Below are 19,619 nucleotides of genomic sequence, written 5' to 3' on the forward strand. Positions count from 1 at the left end.
TCAAAAAATCGATGAATTGATTTAAAACTTTGCAGGTAGCTTTTTAATAGTAATATGAATCTATAATAACAAAATTCAACATGCTAGCATTGTTTAAGTATACATATAGCCTATACATCCTTAATTACTAGTCGTCGTACTAACGATAGGTTGTAATACATCAATTCCTAAAAGAAATGAGAAATGAATTTGAAAAATTCTAGCCAACTCCAATTTTCCACCGTCATTTCAAGCGTACTCGATTTTCCACTTTAAGGAACCAACAATTTCTTTCCATTTTCATTCACTGATAATAAAGTACACTCGACCGACCTTTTACTCCGGCTCACCTCCCATTCCGCGCAGCGCTTAACCCTTTGTTACTTTCTCGTCGATTCTTATCCGGCTGGCCCCGCACTCTCCTCTTTTTTTTTTTCTCGTTCTCTCGTAATTCGCCGTGCTGCGAGCGCCGCATCGCGCTCGATTCGCCGCCAGATACGACCTTTTGCAAGATCGGCCCCGCTCCTCCGGTGTGTAATAAGATTAAGAAGGAAAAAAAGGAATAGGCGATCGTACACCCGGTGGAAAGTTGTCCGTCTCCGCGAGGCACGTCTCGCCCCCACTTTGCCGCAGCCAGAAAAACGATGTTGCCAAAGGTGCAACGCCTTTCGTATCACTTTAAAAAGAAATCCTCGTTACTCTTCTCAGTCGTTTGCTCGTTCAATAACTAATACGATCGTCGTATTTAGGAACGAGACTTGTTAGTAGATAACAAAGTACTTCAATCCTTGAACGTACACCGTCCGATGCAATAAAACGGGAGATCTAAATGACCGTGGCGATAAAACCGATGAATGTGGGTTAATCGGGAACGGACGCGATGCGATGCAAAAATTCAGCAACACAATTTCCGCGGCATGAGATTACGGTAATTACCTGCCACGAGGAGCAACAGTTTCATTACGGATAAGGCAGTGCGCGTGCATCCGGTCTCTCTTTCATCGTTTTTCCCCCGTCCGCGGGTTGTTCCATGGAACGAGGGGAACTGTCCTTGCGAAGGCTTCTCGCGCTGCCCTCCGGTGGATAAATCGCATTATCATGCGTCGGCGAACGGGCCCTCGAAACGTCGTCGTTGTTACAGATGCCGCGATGGAATTTTAACGAGATCTTATCCGACGTCTCGACGAATCTAATTAAACGGTCCGAGAATCGTTGCTTCGAATTTTCACCAAGCGTATCTTTCTTCGAGCGAGTTATCTTTCGATAAATGAATTTGCAAAATTTCGTATTGCGTGAGATTAATAACAGAGGAATTATGAGAATGATTGAATAATATTTTTGCAAAGGCAAATGTGTTGTATAATGTTTCGCGCTGATAAATGAATGTATTTTTACTGAAAATGTCAGAGAAAGGATAAGACGATCGTTAATTGCCGCCGAGGAATTGAGATCCTCGCCGAGTAAATTGCGCCATTAAAACCGAGGGTGAAGTTGACCAAGGCGTCAAGTAATTAGCAGACTATTTTTAGCGCGGCCTGTTTTCATCTGACTTTTCGATGATAATTTCTCACGATTAGCACTTCACGCTGCGACATTGCCTCGATTTTATCCGAGTACCGGTCTGCGGTATAAAAAAAGGGGTCGGGACACGTTCTTTATTGCCGCAGTAATTTCTCAGTTTCGCGTATAGCAAAGCCGTTTAAATATCTGCAAATTGCGATTTTAAGCGGCTTATAGCCTCCCGTTCCTGCTCGATACCAGTCAAAGAGAAAACTCTTCCTCTCTAGGAGGAGAGTCGATCCAAGCTCGTTAAATTTACTGCGTGCCCGCCGTTGGAACCAAAGAACGAAGCATTAACTCGTTCCTCTCGATACGGTCGGTTTCATTCGTTAAATTTTCATCGCTCCATATTCCCAAGCTTCTCTATCTCATAAACTACGGTTCGGTAATATTAATGGCATCTTATTTAATAGCTATTACTTCGTATCATACGATTTCAGTGTGATGGAAATCGTTCCTGTCGTTAAATATTATTTGAAGATGTGACATAATATTTTTCAATTGTACCCGAGAAGAAGCGTGGAACGGAATAATAAATAATAAGATCAGGTGATGATACGTTGAACACGGTGGACGCGCGGGAAACGCGTAGTTTTCTCCGGTGAATTTTTTCCTCGTGGATACTCGGAGCTGGGTGGTCGAGCACGTCCACGTACGTGTCCATTCGGCGACGTGAATTTGCCTGGGTTTAAAGTACTTCCACGGGTCCAATTTTCCGCAAGAATGTGACACGTAGCAATCTTGGTAACCTCCGGGCCCCCGGTGCACGATTTATTGGCTACCGAGTGTACCTTCGACGATTTATCTTCTTTTCCCACTCTACCAGGTCTCACCGTTTCGCCCCTTATTTCCTTCATACGACTTCCTCCTCCTCCTCCTCCTCCCGCCGCCTCGTCCCGCTCCGTGTTTTTTGTCCCCCGCCTCGTCGCCTTCTCTTTCTCGTCCTCGTTTCCTTACCTCTTCTTGTTTTATTCGTTAATGCGCTCGTTCTTTGTCTCTCACCGTGGCTACTTTTTGCCGCAGTTTCTGTTCTGGGTTTCATTTATTTCCACCCGGGAGTCGTCGCTCCTTTTGTCACCTCGCGCGAAGCTTCCTTTCTTCGCCGGAGTCTCCTGCTTAGTCAGTTCTCTTTAAACACCGTCTCTTTTTCTGTCCCGTTTCAAGCCTTGTTTACACGTGTTTCATAATTTTCCGCCATTGTCCCTGCTTTTGCCTCGCGACCTTTTTTTGGGGCCCGTCTCACCCCCGTTCCTTCCCGCGTCGTTGTCCGATTCAAACGACGCACGAGACATTGTAATTATCAATCATCCCAAAGCGTTTCATTGTACCGGCGCGGAACAAATTTTTTAACCCCCTCGACTATTATGAAATGAGATGCGTACGACGGGAAAGTGTTGGAATCCCGGTCTCGGGCAAAAAGAAGGGAAAAGGGCAAAGGGGTGCGGAGGGGGTCTGCAGGTGTAGCGCCCGCAGCGACCGGGTGATAAAATGCGCGCGCGGACTCACTCTCCCGTTGCGAACCTTCCACGATGCGCCCGGGGCTTCGATAAAAAATGCAGTGATCACGTTTCGGCAGAGACTTTGGAATCTTCAATCTGCCCCCGCGCCCTCCCTCATTCGCACTTCTCCCTGGATCGATTCGAACCATACAAAAAATATGAATCAACTACACGTGATTATCGTATTCCTTTATTTCTTCCTGACTGTTTCCCGATATTAATAATGGATTCGTGGAGTCCGTGGAAAATTGATTGATAAATTAACGTTCATTTGATTCTATGCATCGTGCAACTTTGATCGTTGCGAGCCTCTGGCGCACAAAGAATTGTTTGAGGAGACCGAAACGGTCACTAACTGCCACTAATTCGGGGAATAATTTCGCAGAAGCCGGGAATTAGTCAAATTGAAATCGGTGAGGAATGAACAGGGTTTTCAATAAAATGCGAAGAGTTACGATCGCGCGAACCGTCGAGAGAAATGAAAATACGCGACGGGCTCGCTATTGTTCTCAATTAAAAGTTAAAGTTGATAACGAGGCGAGTCCGATCTCGTAATTTGAAAATACGATTGCCGCAGCCCAGGGGTAATCGAAATCCCCCTTTCTCTCTCTCCCGCCGTCATCGAAGCAACGCGTTTAATGCATATTCGAGCCGGTCGAAAATACGTTTCATCGATGGCTGAGCAATTATTCTCTCGCACGGTTGAGCAATTACCATTGTCTTCCAATAATTTTTACTGTATTTCTTCCTGTTCAATTCGAGCTGATAAGAGTCCTCCGTGACAAATTTCCCCGTCCACTCTGAAATGTTGTCTATAAACTTTGCACCTGATAAGACGTGCGAACGAAAAGGTACACCGATGAAAATCGATGAGAAAATATACACTAAATATAAATTGAGAAAAGATCGATCTTATGTAAAGTCGAACTCGGTAAAAAAAGAAACGACCGGTATTAGAAGAGAACGTATTTGTACAGTGGAACGGTATTTTATCTCTTGGCAGCTGTCGTGAATCTCGAGTCGATGTGATCGAGCCAGCAGTGGCGGTGGTGAAAAGCTGTACTTCTTAAAATCGAGCACTTTGGGCACTCGTCGCGGTGCTCGATTTACCAACGACAGGTCGCCCGCAAGTAAGTGCTCCAAATTCGTCAACAGAATCAATCCGACGGTTTCCATGTAAAACGTTGAGAAAAATAGTCACCGATTCAAAATTCTCGTTGGAAACAAAACAAATTTTTAACTATTACAATCCTATTCGACTTGCAATTATTCTGAAACAAAATTAGTCTGCTTTATCAATCACATTTCGTGATTCCGACGGAAAGAGAGATAAAGAGAGAGAACGCTACGTATGATTTGTTGTACGCACGCAGCTCCGCCAATACGAGCGCAACATCCGCAACTCCGGGCGGCTTGTTGGAGTGCGGCAAGTGCCTGGACGAGATGCGACTGATGCAGAGGCTGGCGATCAGCGGACTCGTGTCCGTGATACTGATCGTCCTGTTGACGGGCACGTTCGTCACCCGCCGCGATCTGACGAACGTCGTCGAGCGGGGCGTCGCGCCGGAGGAGCGCAACGAACTGCAGCAGCAATTGAACCCGGGCTGGGTTCAGAGCAACGTGATCCCCGGCCAAGACCAGGAGCCGAAATCCGAAGACAAGGACCGGCTCAGGGTGGATTTCAAGCACAGAGAGTCGGAACCGTCGGCCGTCGGGCCGCCGCCGGCCCCTGTGCCCGGCCCTTATGTCATCAAACCGCCTAATCCACCCTTGGACGACGTGACTAATCAGCGCCGCGAGAAGATCAAAGAGGTAAGCGGCCATTGTGCCTGTTCTCACCAGTTTGGATTCCCTTTCACGCAATGCGTGGCTACCTACTATAATTTCGCGATGCTAATTGGCATCGCCTTTACGGAATGAGGGAGGCACGGTCGATGCATAAATTATTAAATTTGTTAAATGCGTGTCTCTCTCGTAATGTTATAATAAGTTCATGTGCATCTTGAAAAGTTGCAATATTTTATCTGAATTCGTTTGCGAATGATTTTATTATCGTGTATACGAGAGGTCTGTCGATGGGAATTTATTTTGCTCGTCGAGGTAGATTTAAAAAACAGTTTCTATATCTGTAATGAAAACGTATGAACGAATGCGAGGTTCATATATCAAAGGCCGGTGACAAACTGGTAAGCTAACAATTTCCATCAGTTGCTCACTTAAGTCGCCATTTCCAACTTCCATTAGACACGGTGAGTAAGTGTCACCGTGAAGTTTCTCACGTGGCAGGAAGCATCGGTAACCGACGTGCAAAGAGAGGTAAGTCGTCGGTTTCCGTCGCACTCACCATTCACCACTCCTTCAATTCACGTTGTTCGTGTCTTTACTCGTTCGTAAAAGATTTTTCCTCGAGAAAAGATACAAATAATACAATTCTCCTTCCCGTCAAAGCTACGAACATTTTTCACCGTTTTGACAAGGCGAATGAACTCGTTTTCGATATTCCATGAAATCGTGTATTCAGATTAGTGTACCGTCGCTTTGAACGGATACAAGTAAACCGGGTCCAATAAATCGGGTCGATAAACTGGATAATAGCATGGTTGACCGTTGTTCAATAAAGTCTAGGCCGACCGGGAGACGGAGCTAGAGAGCGGTATCGGATAAAAGTCGATTAAATTCTAAATCAAGGAAGTTAGATATACGTCGATTCGATTCGCATGCGATACCAGCCACCGTATAGAAAAGATACATCTGTGCCATGGCATCGATGCTCTCGTTGTTAATTATTTATTCGCCTATTTTGTAACGTCACTCAGTCTTTCGAAATAGAACTGATTTATTGTCTACTATTGTTACAACTGTGCTAAATATCCATTTGGGTAATTGACGTTAGTCATTATATTTCGTTTTTAAGCCAACTTCGAGATCATATTTAGAGAATGTCATAACAAGCCGGTCAATCTAAATTAATTCCTTTTATAAGATTTTTAATTGTTAGATCTATTCTAATATGTTTGCGGGTTTCAATCATAGCACCTTCCTGCGAAATCCAGCAAACTATAAAATAAGACTAAGCCGGAGTGACCGCGTTCGTTTGCGATTCCTTAATTCAATTCCGTGCCCTATCGATTTGATCGCGGTCGACGAGTATCCAATCCACGGGTTTCAATTAGCGAGTAACAGCCCCAGACAAATCCATCGTTCAGAAGGGACTGATGCGGAACGACGATAATCGGGAGGGTCGCATCGCCCTACGTCGCGTCGGTCGAAACAGATTTACAGGAACGCGCAGAGACACTAGGATTAAGGAGGATATAGAGAGACGGAAAGACGGACGAGGGCTCAAAGGGGATGATCGTACCACCAGAGAGCTGCACCCTTTAATGTGATTGACTCGTTATCACGCTGATTTCGCGAAACGGAATTATCGTCGGATATCCACTTTACTCTTTTTGCTAAATTAATTATGCTCGGCGAGGGTCCGGTCCATCTCGCGATCTCTCAATCAGGACCATCGGATTCTGTTTTTAACGTTCAGGTTCAATTGAAAGCACCTGATAGATACTGTAAAACTGCACAGTATTTTGACGAGGAGTAATGTATCGGCTTAACAAGGCGAGATCGATATCGAATCAGTGAACCGTGTTTCATGTGCGAATCGGCACGGATCCGAATAACAGCCGGGACGAAAATTGGAACGGGGCGCGAAATTACGTTTGACTAATCCACTCCTCGGTTTTCTGTACCATTTTCTCTGCTCGTTCCAGTTTCAAAACGCAGACCGATTCGAACAGTCCGCAGGACAAAGGACTCGTCGATTTCCCCTTTGCGATTCTCTTTAATTTCCGTTCTTTTTGACGCGTCCCGACGCCAAAGTCGTCAAATCGTTCCGTGCTAGTTAAACTTCGAGCTATTCTCTCCCTACGTATGTACAAATTTTTCAAACAACTTCCCGTTGTTCTAAAATAATTGCTTTTACACATGAAAAGCGTTGGAATACTCTAAGGTGCGTAGATATTCACATGTACGTTGACCGACGCGATTTGCATGCGTGCCACTAATTAGAGGCAACGTTTAAAGCGCGATCCCTAATACGTTGGGATTAGGGATCGTTTGAGTAACGGGAAGGCCGCCGCTTTGCCAATGTAATCAGACCGGCGTCGCGCGGAATCGATTCTGATGCCCCGTCGCCCGTACCGTTCGCACGTTACGCGTGTGCTTTCCGTACCCGGAGTAGACGTTCACCGAGAGATCTGGGTCATAGCGGAATGAATATCTCTCGAAAAGAAGATTACGTTTTGAAATCAGTATGACATTGAATAAATAAATTTAAACCGGAGCCATAGACGAATTTCGATATTCAAGATTCCAGTTTCTGAGCACTTAAAAGATCTCGTTTCGTCTTAATAAGTCAGCATATAATTTTTAATAGTTCAATCTGTAAACTCTTTTATACACAGAAAATTATACTGTAACGATGATATGAACGTTCTGAATTTTAATTCGTAGAATACTATTTATTCAAAAAATGAAATTAGACATAATCGAAGCATGTAAAATACGAATCAATAACCGGGGTATTAAAAACGCTGATTTGCCGGTCGGCATCAGTCGTTAAACAACCGATCTGTATTCAAGCCGACCGGTGGGAACTAAACGATGGCGTTTCTTTTTCCATGCGCGAGAATCCCGGGGTTCAAGATGGAACGCGCGAACGGTAAATCGAGATCCATTCCGAACGCGGTTTGCCCATTTCGTGAATTACGCGAGTCCACTCGCGAGGCAAATTGCTTCGCCCGGAATGAACGATGCGTATACCGGCCCCAACGATCGGGGAGGGAGATCTATAAGCCTCGAATCCCCCTACGTAACTGCACCGCCCCCGAAACGAGCTTTACGGCGAGAATTCGTGGCAAACACGACTTACCGCTGGGATTCGATTTATCGAACTAATTATGAACACGCGGTTGCAAAAATTCCAATTTTTATCGCATTTCAAAAAACGCATTCTTCTTCGCATGATCAATTTCACGTAAATGTGTAAACTTCGTCTGTTTTACAGTATGTAAAAAATACCTCCAACGTGAAGTCTGCTGTATAATTTTTGTCACATATTCCATCTCGTCTTGTAATAAATTATTAATACGATCTACGGTCTCTTTGCAAGAGAGAAAATTTATCCAAGAGACGAGTTCAGTGAAGGGGAGGTTCCTCTTCGACTCTGATTACCATTTCCGGTGGGAAGGGGATGATGTTCGAACGAGTGCGCCTTCCGACAAAGTCGCATTGTCCGTCGGGTGAACGGGGGCCTGCCTCTTGGGCACAATGGGAGCGGTTCCTTTTAATGAGACGCTGGTTTAAGGGAGAAACGATAGACGGTGAAAAAGGATCGAGGGTGAGGAAACGAGTACAGGGTGGTCCATAAATCGTGAACCACGGCTAATGAGAATTTTTGGTAAAGGCAGCTTGAATAAAAATCATTGTGTCGGTAAAACCGAGTATTTGTTATAAAAAATATTTGGTACGTTCGGTAAGACTCTGTCCATGTCTAAACAATACTGTTGGTTATAAAAGAAGAAGAATACGGTTTAGAAATACTTTCTGCAAAATCTCGAAACGTGTCCCTAAAATTTCACGAACCTAAGCACAGGAGACACCCAGTACACTCCCATCGAGAGCATAAAGGGAGAAGCTGAGGGCAGAGAGGAATCGTAAGCGTCGAGCTTTCATTCACAGATCACAGAATAAGATCCTAGAGAGGGTGTCGGTCGAAGAATAATTCACGCTATTAGCCTCGAGGCGGAACAATGCGCGACCCGACCCACGACAATAAACAAAGACATAATTATGGTTCACCTCCGGAGCAGGGTCGTCGTCGGTGTAGAATTCCGCCGCTCTCACTTTCTCTCTTCATCCATCCTTTGCGGTACAAACGTGCTCACAAGTTTTCGACAGGATCAAAGTCGTGACAATTCTATAAATATTTTCTCTCAGCTCGTAAACTTGTATATCAAATCCTGATTCACGTCCATTTCTTTAATGTCTAATAAACAAATTATGTTATTAATAAATCTTGTCTCGATTAAAATGATTGCATTGTAAAATTCATGGAATTGCATTCTGCCAACGAAATATTCTGAGTATTGAGACGGTGTTAGGATTTCTGAACGGGAATGTACACGAAGTTGGCGAGGTGTCACGGCGTTTAGTCGTCCAAGACGCGTCGTGCCGGGATTCTCGCGTTCCCATGGCGTTTTCGGGTCTCACGACCCGCGGTCTCTGAGTTCAACTCTCGTGTTTCGCCGGCTGCTACGGATTGATTAAACTCAGCGCCGTGATTGGTATTTTAGCGAGCGGATTCCCCGCGTTTCACGACGCGGCGACGAAACAGCAGATTGCGTCTTGCGGTTGACTCGCGCTTTCGCCGCGTTCCCTCAATGCTGACGGATGAGAAACTTGCCGCGGGATTCTTGACTTGATTGATGCCCTACGTTACGAGTTGAATTATGGCAAATCAAACATAAAATTTAAGCCAAATACCAAAGACACTCGCATATTTTATCGACTGTAATATTTTTATATTAACAATTTTTTCGTCGCGTAAAAAACTCAGATTTTTTCTAAAAATTGCAAGGATATTTCATAGCGAGTTGATATTATAATTGGGCTCGTTCCAGCGAGAAATTCTCCCCGACGACGGTACACACATAGACCTGCGCATCTCTGCGCCGTAGCATTCTTAAGGATTCCTACGATTCCTGTAATTTTACGGTGAATGGGCAGGAAAAATTGGTAGCGCAGTTGGAATAGCGATTGAGCTTTCACTGGAGAGACGCTTGCGAATATAAAACTCGTCGCGTTTTACCAAGACTGTGGTTAAATTGCTCGCGAGAGAATAATTTGAATGCTCTTTATCATATTTTATCCTCTATTACATCCTGAGAAAATCGCACTTTGGTTCTAAACAAATGGCCTAAATGTAAAAGGCGTATCTCTAAATTTTTCAAACAAATTATTTTACAGTCGATAAATTTAGGTCCGTATATGATTAATCGATGTCGCAGAGGAACTTCTCTGTGATAACAAGCAGGATTGAGAAACGTACACCGGTCCTGTTTGAAACTCCTACTGTCAGAGAATGTTGCACTTTGGAATAGAAGTGTACGCGTGTGTGTTCATTATGTTACCACCAAGATATGAGTACGCGGATACAGTTGTTCCGAAGTTGCGCCATGTGTACGCGTCTAGTTCGGAGTTTAAAGCGAATTTACACAGCGGCGTTGTCGACACGAGCAAATTACCAAATTACCAATTGTTTTAACGAGAAGCGCGACTAATTCCGCGTGACATTGTTCCCCGAACCGTAATTCATTTAAAAGCCCCGAATAATGGCTAACGATTTCTGACTATAAATAATTTTTCGAAGACTCTTATTTCATTTAATAATTCATCGCGTTTTATGAATCCAACAGAAATTATTATTTAATTGTCTGAATTCTAAAGAATTTTCACTGACATTATGAATTTAATTCAACCAGATTCGAAGATGTAATAAGATTCGTGTGAGATGAGAATATCGCGGTTCTAAACATCTTCAGAGTAAGTTTCTGGTAAGAGCAACGAGAATTCTTTTAGATCTTGCGGATGTTTCTGATACCAGGGAAAGAAAATTTTTCCTCTCGGATCTTCTCTGTTCTCGGTTACCTCAATTGTTTGTTCTGTCATCGGCGCCGAGCGTACAATATTTGCCCGTCCGATTCTACGGTCGTCGTGTCGCAATCTTCCGATCCCCTGGCGAAGATATTTTTAACGAACATCTCGAGAAGCGAAATGGGAGAACACGTTTACAACGCGAAACCGAAATGGGGAAACTTCCCAACGCGGGGTGAACAACTTCCGTTTTCATTTACTAACAACGAATGGGTAGCGGGGCTTGAATCGTCCGAAGGCTTGTCGGAGCAAAAATTTAATAAACACGCCGTTAAATGTGGATCGACGATCCTTTTTGTTGAAAATTCACGGCATGCGGTTTTAAAACATGAGCTTTTTTACTGCCGGTAGCACGTGTTCGTTTATGTGTAGGGATCAAAGGAACGTTTATTACTCGAAATAAAATGAAAAATACTGAGCATGCCAAAAGGGGGCATAGAACAGTTGTCATAGTTCGTTAGACAGTAGAAAAAAGGTTGGAAATGGGTTGAATTGGTCAGGGTTTGCGCCTGGCAAATAAATAACGCAAATTGAAAACCGCGAGGGTAAAAAAGGGTGGAGTGAACGAAACCGCAGCCGAGTTTAAGTATGTTGCACGTGCGTATCGGTGGATCCAGCCTCCCGTTGTTAAACCGCGTGCATTCGTGCGTTCGTTTCACTAACAGGTACAGCGAAGGCAAAAATAAAACGTCGCCAGGGACGTATTGTCTCTGAAAATCTTATTATAATTCTATTTGTAAAACTGAGAAAGATCCTTGCTTTTAATAATAATTGATATTCCTTCAGATTTTTCTATATGCATGATTTTAAATCGAGCTCAACTGAATTGCACTTAAATCTAATAATCTTCATGATTATCAGAGTCGATGACTAATTAAGTCCCCTTTTATGCGTCGTTTGTTTACCATCGCTATCGAACAGGGACGCGATAGTATCGATTGCGATTAATTTCGGCGCGATTGGTTAAGCACTAAAGAGACCGGGGAGGTAGTCGACACGCAATTATTTGTAGTCGGACGCGGTCTCTGTAAATAACTAGTAGTTGATACGTCAAACAGACGCTATTTGCCGTGATAATTTGTTAGTAGCAGCAATTGGACCGGCTATTGTGCTCGCTGGTATTCGGTGAACGAGCCAAACGAACGGAATTTTTCCGTTCGAGTTTCGTCGTCCGATTTTCGCATAGCAGAACATCATCACAGCAACATCGAATTGGGACAGCAGATCGTAATATTAAACAATGAAATATTAGCACTGAAACAGGAAATGTTTAAAATTCTACATCTTTACATATCCTGTGTCGTAAACTTAAAATATTGGGTAATGCAAATGTTTTTTTCGAGCGTCTGCATGTGGCCAGGTTTTCATGCAAATACCTCCGTTATCTCTCTTTTCCTCTTTTTTACGTTTTATTTGTCCCACTCTGTGGTGGTGCACGCTCAATCGACCGGCGTGAGAGCCGTTTCTCCGTGCTCATATTTTTTTAGCTCTCCCTCTCGCGCGCATCGTTTGGTTATTAATGGGAAAGTGCGCTGTGTTCCCTCGAGAAGGAAAATTTCGTCTCCTACGAATGGACCAGTCGATGCGCTCTCGTCCGCGGGAATTGAACAGCTGGGATTTAAACGTGCATCGAGTATTTAATTATTCACTTGCAAACTCAATAAAATGTTATGCGTCAATCCTTCCTATAAAGAGTTTTTGTTAGAAACGAGAAAGCATTGGCTGTCAATGTATTTAAGGTATTTAAATTTCTAACGGAATTGCCAAGAGTTTTATTAGAACTTTAAACGGGCTTAAAAAGAGGGAGAAAAAGGCGAGGCGAATTTCAGGGGCGAAATAATCGAACAAGACCGTGGACGTCGTACACGGGTATCGCGTTTCCTTCGTTCGCCTCGGCTAATGGTTTAATCCTAACACGGATGTTAACCAGATTACCATCCAGGACTGCGGTAAAGGGAAGAGGGAGCTCGTCTCCCGTGCGCATTCCCTGCGGTCGCCGCGGAACAAATTAGCCGCGATTACGTGGATAACGACAAAAAGGGTCGAACCGTCGCGATTCACGCCACACCGCGGCGACCGCGATGCGATGCTGCCTCCTGCAATTTTCTGCAACGTCGCTCCCTTCTACCACGAGACGCCACCATCCCTTTCGCCCGCTGGGATTGTTCGCGTTCCCCCCGCCGTCCCGATCCCTCGGCTCCTAGTCGTCGTATTATGCTGCTTCGATTTTGTCTCCCAAGTCGCGACGGAGAAACTTTTTGCGCGCACGATCCTCTCTGCACAGTTCTTGCCTCCCCCATCGGCCAGTGGCAAGTACGAAATTGTTATACGGGATTTTTACAGAAAATATCGCTAAGGCGCGACCAGTCGAATTTCGTTTGTAAAAATTTGACTGGCAGGAGGTAGTGGGAACGATTCCCGAGTAGCCTGGATTCAACTGACGGCCGGCCGGTCCACTGCCACTCCGTTCCCATCTTCATCCGTCATGAATATCACCGTGTCAAAAAAATTCCGCGCACCCTCTTCGGTTTTGTTGCGTTTTATTTGTATTTTATTTGACCAGCGCCGGTGATGACCGACGCAGCCTTCTCTGCCCAGCACTCCGCCGTTGCCACCGGGCCGGGGCCCGCGGATATTACACCGCCCCTGAATTATACCGTCATAAAAACGTGATGAAGCGGCCACGGGTACCGGGCGGCGGAGGTCGGCAAATGGCTCGAAAAATCAAAGAGAACGGGGAATAATGGTCAACGAACCGGCGCGACGCAGCCGAGCCGCGCCGGACAGGCTAATATATTCGCTTTTCGCAGTGGGTAGGTGCGATTCGCATTGGCCGAAGGATCACCCCGTCCCATTACTCCTCGCCACGATGACGCGTTTGATGAATCTTTCCGGCAGGAATTACGACGGACTCCTTTGTTCCTCACTCGTATTTACCGGATTCTTTTGTCCCGCATTTACGACAGGGAATAAATACATTTTTCCGTAGTTGTATTAGTGGATTCTTACGTACGTTTAATGCATTCTCATTTTTTATGCCTGTTGCACGGGCCAACGGCGTTCAATATTGCTTATGCGTTTTATGAACGCAATAAGAAGCTGCATGATACATTTTTATTCTACGTCTTGCAAGTACAATTGAATCAAAACCTCGTTCGATAACTTCCCTTCTACTTTCATTCTAAATCAAGAGTCTATTTGTTCATATCTCTAAGATAGAACAAAAGTCTTCTTTTCTTCAGAACGATTCAGAACTGGTATTACCTTCCCAGGTAAAGTATTCTTGAAGGGAATTTCACTACTGCTTCTGTGAAAGAACAAACTTGAAAGATGGGAACGTGTCTCCCTTCGCGAGCAAACTGTGAAAGGAAGAGCCAAACGGCTGTCAGCGTGGCTGAAGAGAATCTCTTGAGTGAGTGGCGACTTGGAGCAGACACGCGTCAGTTTCTCCGGGTATTTTACTCGGAAACTGGTCCTCCTCTTGGCATGATTAGTCGCAAACACGCGCACGAGTTGCCATTCAGTTGACTATTACCGCATTCCCGCGGTTGGAATGTTAGGCAATAATTGTGGTCGTTAGCAGTTGTAAGAAGCGTAAGATACTGTTTAGAAATGATTCAGGTGGAATCCCGGTTCGATCTGTTTGCAAAGCTAATTGAGCGATTAAACCAATTATAGGTATAGTTATGCTAATCGTCTTTCAACTCGAGAGAATTGAATGAAACGCAGATGAGTTCAAACCAAAATCACGTGCATTCACAGTGAATTAACGTTATTTGTTTCTGTATCATTGTTACAGATGATGAAACATGGCTGGGACAACTATGTGAGGTACGCCTGGGGTAAAAACGAGCTGAGACCAATCTCTAAGAGAGGTCACAGCGCCAGCATCTTCGGCGCTTCGAATATGGGCGCGACTATCGTCGATGGACTCGACACTCTGTACATCATGGGTCTCCACGACGAATTCAAGCAGGGACGCGACTGGATAGCCGAGAATCTCGACTTCGATATCGTAAGTACCAATTCTATATTCGCATGATTTCGATTCTTTATAAAAAAAAAAAAAACAAGTTCGTATACTGCAAATTCTGAATTGAAATATATTCAGAATGATGATTCGCGCGAAAGATGTACAACAATTATTTTATATTGAAACGACTTATGTGGAAATTTGAGAAATGCTTGAAAAATCCGGCGCGACGGTCTGATCTCTCAATAAACGTAGACGTATAAAACGTCGAGGAGCATACATCGAAAGCAATTTTATCGAGTTCCTTGCCGGTAGACCGGTAAATCCCAGATGGAGCGTGTAGGAAATTCGAGTTTCCCTTGACGACCGTCATGGAAATGCGTGTTTGCTCTAGTCCTTAAGACGTCGCGAATCCTTGTTCGAGTCAGCCCGGTTTTAGATTTCAGGCTGCCGTTCGAATCGATGAAACAAAGTTTTAAAACATTTCAGACACATCGATTAACTATTGTCCAGTCATTGAGTAGAAATTGAATAGAAAAACATGTGAAATCAGGAGTTGGGAGGGAATTCGTTTAATCGACTGTAATCTCGAGAGGTGGAAGAGTTTAATTAAAGGATTAAAGGAACTAAACAAACTGGAATCTGTGAATACCGGAATGGAATAGGAAAGACGGGAGAGTTTCCGTCATCGGGGAAAGTTCTCACGGGGATAGGAGCGCAGGGGGCGAAGGGTAATCCTTTGGGAATCGAGACGGGTTTTGGTGGAAAACGGGATCGAACAGATATTCCGTGACCTTGACGGACAATGAAAACGTTATCTGCTGGAAGCAGCGGTCGCGTTCAGGCGCATTAAATCTGGCAAAGCTAAAGCCTCGCTGGATTAGTTCTCCGGAATATCGTTAAGAACTTCCATTCTCTCATCGAAAAATTTACATATGTATAGAATTACATAGCGATTCTAGATCTGCTTAAGAACGAATCCCTTCAACTTCCAAATAAGATGTTCGTAAGAGACGTTACTAAAATGATCAAATATTTAAATTATGACATGTATATTGGAAATTTTATTGGCATGCCCTTGCTTAATTCTAATCCAACGAGGGGCGTAGCGAGCACGATCGCTCGTTAATTAAGTTAATCGTTATGTAAATCAGTGGCCCATCCGTCGGGGATACAAAAAGGGTGGGAGTGAGAGCCGGGGGAATAAACTTCGTTCGAGCGTTTTCGTCTGTAGACAACCAGTCCCGTAAGTACCAGTCGAGTCGGCGAACTTAGCCCCGGTTTATCCGAACTTGGTAACAGTCCCGTTACTTCTGCGCCAACTCCCGGTTACCCCCTGCTTCTCGCGTCGATCCTCGCGAGCCCAACCCTTCCAGTCCCCCGCTGGTATTAGAGCGTATCTCGAAGCGGTTAAGTTGTCGTGTTAACCGGTAACCACCCTGTCGGAGTTCGTGCCTACTCGTGCCTTCTAAGGAGACACTGGCTTTCTGTAATTATCATTTGAATGGGTAAATGAACGGCCCGCCTCTCCCCAAATAAATTGTCAAAATTAGAGACCGTCTCAGACGTTCAAATGTCCATAAAAACTGAACAAGAAATTGTATCGAAGTCTCGCACACTTTCGTACGTAAAACGAAATCTGTTCGTCAAATAAATGTACACGTTTCGTATCGATTAATATCGCTGCGTTATCGTAAAAGTTTTTACTGAATACGAGAATACGAATCCGGTGGTGCCGTCTCAAATATTTGGTTTCGCGGAGGAATATTCCCCGAGGATTTCGATTCCCGTTCTCGAGGATAATAGGACGTCAAACATTTTCCCTGGCCCGTGCCAACCTCAACTATTTATGGTGGATTCCTAAACGGATAACTTCGCGTATTAGTCACTTCACCGCACTGCAAACTCGCTCCTCTTTGCTCCCGCGTTGCTCCTTGCCAGAATCTCTGCTCGATATTTCACACTTGCGTTATTTACTTGCCATTTTTCCCTTCGAGTTCTCGTGCAGATCTAAAAAAAAAATCAAAAGATTTGTTATTTTGTAGATAGTCGTATTGGTTTAGGCATGAAGTAATTTAATACCTTGAAAACTTGAATTGTTAAGCTCCTTCCTGAAAGCAGAACTTGTTTCTCTAAAATCAAAAGTGAAATGACAGGGTGAGCGCAAGCTACTAATTCACGAAACTGACAAAGTTTAAAACAGAAGTTCTCGGATATCGTGGAGCGAATTTCAAATCGACTCGTCGCTCCTTTAAATTAAGTCTGAATGCGGTTGAAGCCACGTTCGCGACACTACAAAAATAGCCGGTGAGCAAATGGGCGGGATTGCTGCTTGTCGTTGCGTTACTTTACTTACTCCGTGATCGTCTCGCTTCGTGTTACCAATTAAAATTATTACCGCAGCTTTCTTGTTCTACGTCGGTGAAACTCGAGCCTTGTTAAAATCGATCGTGCAATGCAATATTTTGGAACGATCACGTAAAGTACCTAGTTGTTCGTACATCAACTGACACCGAATATCTTTTACGAATTGTTATAGGGAATCGTGAAAACTAGCGTTCTAGGTAAACTGAACTGTTATTTGATCAGAAACATTGTTCGTCTTCCGTGAAGTATAAATTGGTTCAGGATTGGCAAATAAATTGGAGTCGGTAGAGATATCAGTAATTTAAAAATCTCTCTCATCCTCTATAGAGGAAATGATCGAAATCCATCAGCAATAATCCGCGAAACTCTTGCCAGGCTTTGAAAAAAATCGCGCGTACGCATGGGAAGGCTGGTCGGCTACGCTCTGGCGTATAACGAGAATCCGGATTAAAAAAAGAGGGTGAAAAAAAAAAGAGCGAAGAAGGGGGTGCTTCGGATATTAATCTTCCAGTGGCGAGGCGCGCGCCCCGTTTTCGGCCCGAAATCAATTTCAATGCGGCGCGTATATGCAAAAAAGGATACGGGCGCACAAAACGCGAGTAGTGAATGCACCGGCCACCGATATATATTACCCCCTCGCGAAGATTTATAAAAGAATGAAAACAGTGCGTGCGCGTTCCTTTTTTCCCGGGCCTCCTCCGCGGAGGTGGGAACCGATGGCGAACGAGTTATATGGACTGGCGATTCGGACCGCCGATAAATTCGAAGAAACCCTCCCGCCCCGTCCCGTCCCGTCCCGTGCCGGCTAAACCCAGGCTTTTAAAATGAACAAACGGCAACAGTCGCATTATGCGCCGGACCCACGTGGTTCGGACGAGAGGCGACCCATGCCAAATCTGGTATCTGACGCCAGGCACACATGTTCCCGAGGATTCTACTCCCAGTTCTCCTTTTGGCTGCTTCTTACAGAGGCGTCAGGTTCGGTGTACATTGTTCCCTGGAACAAGTTGAAAAAATGTAGCGACGCGTGTTCGGTATTCTTACCTGAGAGATCGTACGGTATCTTCGATCGATCTAAATTCATTTTCCAACGATACACATGGGTTTCCCTCGGCGCATTGTGCGCGAGGGGTAAAGCTTCTGGTAGGTACTCCCTGCGAAGTACTTATCAGCCAGTTGAAAAGGTTAATCAGGCTCACGTCAAATGCAGGCAGTGGTCGGGAGGAGTCTACGAACGGTTTGGCTAATCAGGCAAGTTATGGTACGTCGCCGGTTCTTATCCTCGGCACTGTAATTAGCGACGTGGTCCTTACGTGAAAAGGAAGATCGACTCTTATTGGGCAACTAATCCTCTCTCTGTGCTCTTTAAGTCGAGGTACTTATGTACTACAATCGAGCGGATTCTGGTTTTAAAACCCGTCATCATCGGGGTGAAATTGCGCCATTCCGTTTCGTTTATGTTCTCAAATTAGCCGGATAATCCGGAGCGACTGCACGGCCACAATGGGACCAGGATAATGAACGATCAGGCGAATTTTTCATGGGGGATCGTCTTAAGGAGGGCGAAATCATCTTCCGATCGAGTGGGAACGATGAGAGCGAGTCGCTACCGATTTTATGTACGCGCTTAATTATGGTTGAACCTCGTAACAATAAAACTCGTAAACGATTTTTGATTTGCTGTTTAACTTAATGTACATTGAGACCGGCAATGAAATTATATTGGTTGACCAAATGCTCATCGATTAAGTTTAATTACGATTGTGGTATTTCTTAATGCTATGTACCTTGTAAATATTTATGATACTTTTCACAATTCGGTTGGAATGGAGGCTTTGGGTTTTATATTGGATAAGATTTGAACGAAATCGATATCATAATCTTATTTCGAACTTTAAGAGATTGAGTATTAATAACGTACATTTGCAAAGATCGAATTGGACCTTACCTCTAGTGACAAAAGTAGCTTTTGCCTTATCCTGCTATCTCAATCCATTCTGGAAATAGTGACTCTAAAAGTTTCGTCGTTTTAAATCCCCGTGGAATCATTCGCCCTGGTTCCATTCTTAGAATTGAAAGGGTTATTCCTTAGAATCACGTAGCAGGTGTCTAGACAGAGTGGTTGGTGTTAGAACAAATTAGTAAGTAGGTCATAGTGTAAAAAAAATTAATGTATTTGCATAATATCTTCGAAAGGGCAAATCTACTAAATGCCTTTTTAGAGAAGAAGCTTCGTCGTTTCTTATCACGGAGTTCCATTTTTTTTAAACAGACTTGCAAATGTGATACATAAAATTAAAAATGAGTGCAAAATTCTTATGTCTACCTAAAATGCATTGTTTTACTTGATTACCTTGCACGTTTTAATTAAATTAAAAATCCGTAGTTTAATTATTCTCAATTTTTCCTCACACGTACATCTTCAGGTATTTAGCGCATCTCATTTGACGTTGACTCACCTCGCGTTCGTATTCGGTTCTATACCTGTGCTAAGAATGAAAATGGTTCGGTTTGGGAACAACAATCGGCCG

The 19,619-nt window shown here is 44.1% G+C and overlaps 1 protein-coding gene across 3 annotated transcripts in view; it reads left to right on the forward strand.

The window, feature by feature from the left end:
- The window catches only part of alpha-Man-Ia (alpha-Mannosidase class I a), a 284,265-nt gene that overhangs the window by 240,087 nt on the left and 24,559 nt on the right, over positions 1-19,619 (forward strand). Inside the window, exons 2-4 of one of the 3 annotated variants that reach the window (XM_018023629.2) lie at positions 4,042-4,168; positions 4,412-4,850; positions 14,548-14,763. In XM_018023629.2, coding sequence (XP_017879118.1) covers positions 4,482-4,850; positions 14,548-14,763 — 585 coding nt within the window. In that variant the 5' untranslated portion in view covers positions 4,042-4,168; positions 4,412-4,481. The remainder of the gene's footprint in view (positions 1-4,041; positions 4,169-4,411; positions 4,851-14,547; positions 14,764-19,619) is intronic. The other 2 variants (XM_018023631.2, XM_018023628.2) reach the window with 2 other exon arrangements.

The sequence above is a fragment of the Ceratina calcarata genome, unplaced genomic scaffold (assembly GCF_001652005.2).
Source record: "Ceratina calcarata isolate Rehan_Ccalc_2016 unplaced genomic scaffold, ASM165200v1 scaffold308.2, whole genome shotgun sequence".
NCBI lineage: Eukaryota > Metazoa > Arthropoda > Insecta > Hymenoptera > Apidae > Ceratina > Ceratina calcarata.